Source organism: Portunus trituberculatus, chromosome 41 (assembly GCF_017591435.1).
Source record: "Portunus trituberculatus isolate SZX2019 chromosome 41, ASM1759143v1, whole genome shotgun sequence".
NCBI classification, from domain to species: Eukaryota; Metazoa; Arthropoda; class Malacostraca; order Decapoda; family Portunidae; genus Portunus; species Portunus trituberculatus.
Window position 1 is genome coordinate 36,865,539 of NC_059295.1, and position 5,000 is coordinate 36,870,538.

The window sequence follows — 5,000 nt, forward strand, 5'->3', positions numbered from 1 at the left end:
ACCAAGCACCTCCACCCCTCGCATCCCATCCACGCACACTCCCCACCAGGAGGGACGCTGTGACCCCGCCATCCGATAAAGCTATTTTCCATCCTTGACTTATTTTACAACTGCCCGGTACTTTATTTTTATCTATTTACTCCTCTCTCTTTCCCATATATATTTTTTATGCGTGGCTTTTTATATCGCTGCTCCCGTCCCTCCCCCACCCGCTCCTTACCCCTTCCCCCGCTAACACCCCCACCCAGGCAGCCCGCAGCGCTAACATACGACACCCCGCCGGGCGCTTTACGATTATCGCTTCGTATTTCCAGCGATTTTTAAGTTAGCGAGAAGTTACGAAGTTGCGATACAAAATCTTGGTGGCCGGAATCTTTAGCGATCGCCACAGGAGGAGGAGAAGGAGGAGCAAGAGGAGGAGGAGGAGGAGGAGGAGGAGGAGGAGGAGGAGGAAAGAATCTCGTACATATAAACAGACAGGGTGAATTGAAAAAAAGGAAGAAAAATGCTTATAAGAATATTAAAAAAGAACGAAGCCAACAGGGCGGAAAATATGCTTGTGTAGAGGCAATGAAGAGAAAGAGAGAGAGAGAGAGAGAGAGAGAGAGAGAGAGAGAGAGAGAGAGAGAGAGAGAGAGAGTACTTACGTTGGCGGCGGCGGTCAACATCTGCCTCTCCCAGCGAACCTGAAAAGAAAAAATAAACCATATGAGAGAGAGAGAGAGAGAGAGAGAGAGAGAGAGAGAGAGAGAGAGAGAGAGAGAGAGAGAGAGAGAGAAAGAGAGAGAGAGATTATGAATTCATACGCTTGTCAGGTTAGGTTACATAAGGTTAGGCATGGTACAGGTAAGATAAGGTAGGCTTCGGTAAGGAGGGAGGAATATTGAATAAGGTAAGGCAAGGTAAGGCAAGATAAGGCAAGATAAGGCAAGATAAGGTAAGGGCAAGATAAGGCAAGATAAGAACACCAACAAACGAAACACACTAAACAAGAAAAGAAGAAGAACACAAAGAAATAGAAAAAAAACACACACAACCAGAAAACCAACACAAAAACAACACTTCCATACGATCAAAATAAGAGAAAAAAAAAAAAGGAAAAAAGAAAAAAAAATGCTCCACACAAGCTTAGATCAAAACACACCAAGTTGAACAAGGCAAGGCACGAAGGAGGAAAAACACACAAGAATAACAAAGAAACCAGGTAGAGTTAAAAAAAGACAAAAAGAAGAAGATTGGAGTGTAAAAGAAAGTACTGAAAAAACAGAATCCCCACAAAATAGGTAGCGGTTCATTTTTTCTTCCTATCAGCTTCTCCCTATCATGGCGTAACTCCCAACAGCCTGAAACTATAATGAGGGAGAAAGAGGAAGAGGAGGAGGAAGAGGAAGAAGAGGTTAAAGGAGGAGGAAGAGGAGGCTAAGGAAGGGAGTGTGAAGTAGGTACGGTCTGAAGGAGAGGTAGAAAAATGAGGGAGAGGAGGAGGAGGAAGAGGAGGAGAAGATGGTGGAGGTGTACGTGGTGATGGTGGTGGTGGTGGTGGAGGTAAAACAAAAGAGTAGCGATGGATAGATCATGACTGTTACAGGAGGAGGAGGAGGAAGAGGAGGAGGAGGAGGAGGAGGAGGAGGAGGAGGAGGAGGAGGAGGAGGAGGAGGAGTCTCTTTACACGCCCAATAAATTCACACATAAGAGTCTGGCGGAGTTTTGTTATTCTATAAAGACTTCACATCAAACACACACACACACACACACACACACACACACACACACACACACACACACACACACACACACACTGTAATTGGAGGAAAGAATCTACACTGCACAACGATCATGAATAAGAGAGAGAGAGAGAGAGAGAGAGAGAGAGAGAGAGAGAGAGAGAGAGAGAGAGAGAGAGAGAGAGAGAGAGAGAGAGAGAGAGAGAGAGAGAGAGAGAGAGAGAGAGAGAGAGATAATAGCACCTTGTAAATTTTCCTCCTCAGCTGTAATGCATTAGATTTCGACTCAAAATTACACAAAGGAAAGATAATCACATAAAAGGAATAAGAGAGAGAGAGAGAGAGAGAGAGAGAGAGAGAGAGAGAGAGAGAGAGAGAGAAAAGGAAAAGGAAAAGATGAGATGAAAAGAGATCAAAAGAGAAGAAGGAATAGGCAGATGATGATGATGATAGAGGAGGAGGAGGAGGAGGAGGAGGAGGAGGAGGAGGAGGAGGAGGAGGAGGAGGAGGAGGAGGAGGAGAAGGAGGAGGAGGAGAAAAGGAGAAGGAAAAGAAGAGAAGGAAGAATAAAACCAAAGCACACAAATCACAGAAAAAAAAACAAGAATAAACAAAAAAAAAATCAAACTCACTCACCAACAAAAATGAAAACACAAAAATGCAAAAAACAAAAATAGAAACAAAACAAATAAACAGCAAAACTAATAACTTATAAACAAACAATACAAACCTCGAGAGAGAGAGAGAGAGAGAGAGAGAGAGAGAGAGAGAGAGAGAGAGAGAGAGAGAGAGAGAGAGAGAGAGAGAGAGAGAGAGAGAGAGAGAGAGAGAGAGAGAGAGAGAGAGAGAGAAAAGAGAAACAAGAGAGTGAAAACCCTTAATTCCTGCAAACAGTAAACACCACCACTGTTTCCCAGCTGAGCCTCAGCAGAGCACAGCACAGCAGGCCACAACACACAAATGAAGGGGCAACGGGGAAGGTAAGAGGGAAGAGGCACCAAAGACTGCAGGTTAGTGAGGTGAGGGTGAGGTGAGGTGAGGTGAGGTGGTCTGAGGCTGTCTGAGGAGAAACGTGAGGTGAAGGTACAGTCTGGTAGAGTTTGGTAGAATTTGGTTCAGTGTGGTACAGTGTGGTACAGTTAACACCTCGAGGTCCTTCTTGCATGCCTGCCTTCCTGTCTCGCCTTGCTCTACGTGCCTTGCCCAGAATGCTGTCCCTATCTGTGTTGTGGTGTGTGTGTGTGTGTGTGTGTGTGTGTGTGTGTGTGTGTGTGTGTGTGTGTGTGTGTGTGTGTGTCAAGAAATATTCAGAAACGCATTGTTCTCTCACCAAGATTATTTTCAAAGGCCACATAGATGATTTGCCAAGTTCTCGGGAGTGAATTTCATGTTAGTAATGTAGAAACCCCGTTAATGTCACTTAAAAAATGCAAAACTTCAACTAAAATCTTTTGAAAATGATGGAGGTGCGACGCAAAAGTGTTTCAAAATATGGGTCTAAGCCTTAGGTCTTTATTTAGAAACACTTCGTTCTCTCACCACAATTATTTTCACGGTCCACAGGGATGATTAGCCAAATTAAGAAGATTGTGTCTATAGTTAATAATGTAGAACTCTTGTCACTCTGCCTCTAGAACCGTAAAAAAAAAACACCTTCAAAAACTCATGTAAATCTATATAAAACCTTTTGAAATAGTGGAGGTGAAGTACAGAAGTGTTTGAGAATACGAGGCTAACCCTTATGGTAGGAAGAGGACGGACGCAGGATAAAGCAACAGAGAAGTAGCAAGTCACCATAGGCTGGTCTTGACGCGGAGGGACTAACGTATACTGAAGAGAGACATGCAGGGATCCGTCCTCTCTAGTCCGTGGAGGCGACGGTGTAAGGTGTGGTATTAGTTTGTTTAGAATCCTTGTGTGGTGTAACTGTGTGTGTGTGTGTGTGTGTGTGTGTGTGTGTGTGTGTGTGTGTGTGTGTGTGTGTGTGTGTGTGTGTGTGTGTGTGTGTGTGTGTGTGTCTCAGTGTATACATGTGTGGACCGTTCACATAGACGTTCCGAGGAAAAAGAGACAAAAATAATAAACGACAAAAAAGAGAAAGAAAAAGGAAAAAAAAAAAACAGTGGCAGGTTGGGAAGCATATTTATTGTGACGTGATGTTTGGAAGAGACTCGTGCACGCGTCACAATAACATGATGTGCAACACTCCACCACTCTATTTCTCCCGCATATACGTGTGTGTGTGTGTGTGTGTGTGTGTGTGTGTGTGTGTGTGTGTGTGTGTGTGTGTGTGTGTGTGTGTGTGTACGTGGGGCTGGACAAGTTGTTGCTGTGACTCGTGTAATCGTTTGTGTTGTTCCTGTTTATTGCTGAACAAGCCGTGACTGGAGCACCCCACAGCACCCTCATCTCCCTCATCTCCCATCCCCTGTCCCTGTCCCTGTCTCTGATCCTCTGTCTCCCTGCCTCTCTCTTACTCTCTCTCTCTCTCTCTCTCTCTCTCTCTCTCTCTCTCTCTCTCTCTCTCTCTCTCTTGCTCTCCTTTCTCTCTGTCCTCTGCATCCCTGCCTACCTTTTCCATCCACATCTCCCTTCCCTCCCTCTCATCTCCCTTCCCTCTCTCCCTCTCTCCCTCTCTCCCTCACCCGTGACAGGCCAAGATAGATGGACACGCCTCTCCCCCCCTCCCCCCGATCCTCCCTCCATCATGTGAAGCGATGCAGCAAACCCATATACGATTTTTATTATTTTTTTGCCCTTTTTTAACTTTTTATTTTTTTATTTTTTTTGTGCCAACACCCCTGTTGTGATTGATTACTGCCGAGGCTGGGTTGGCGGCTGCCTGCTGCTGCTGCTGCTGCTGTTGCTAGTGTTGTTATTCTTGTTGTTGTTGCTGTTGTTGTTGTTGTTGTTGTTGTTGCTGCTGCTGCTGCTGTTATTTTTTGCTCCTTAGAGTGATTCTTCTTTTTTCTCTCCTCATTTTCCCCTCCTTCCGCCTCCATTGTTCTCTTCTTTACATATTCTTTTTCTGTTATCTTTTTTTATCTTCTTCCTCTTTTCATTATCCTTTTTTACATCAGCTAATTCTTTGCCATTATTATTATTATTATTATTATTATTATTATTATTATTATTATTATTATTATTATCATTGTCTTTTCATTATTTACTTCTTTTTATAGCTTTCACTCTTCATAATCATCATCATCATCATCTTCTTTTTCTTCTTCGTTTTCTCCCTTTTGTCCTTGTTTGTTCATCCTCTTCTTGTTCACC

The 5,000-nt window shown here is 43.8% G+C and overlaps 1 protein-coding gene and 1 long non-coding RNA gene across 3 annotated transcripts in view; one reads left to right on the plus strand and one right to left on the minus strand.

The window, feature by feature from the left end:
* Positions 1-5,000, minus strand: part of LOC123517115 — a 219,653-nt gene that overhangs the window by 188,579 nt on the left and 26,074 nt on the right. The window contains 1 exon segment of the mRNA XM_045277026.1: positions 648-686. Within this exon segment, the coding sequence (XP_045132961.1) occupies positions 648-686 (39 nt within the window).
* Positions 2,618-5,000, plus strand: part of LOC123517116 — a 9,302-nt gene continuing 6,919 nt past the window's right edge. For both annotated transcript variants that reach the window (XR_006678398.1, XR_006678399.1), the window contains exon 1: positions 2,618-2,704. This is a non-coding gene — a long non-coding RNA (uncharacterized LOC123517116). The remainder of the gene's footprint in view (positions 2,705-5,000) is intronic.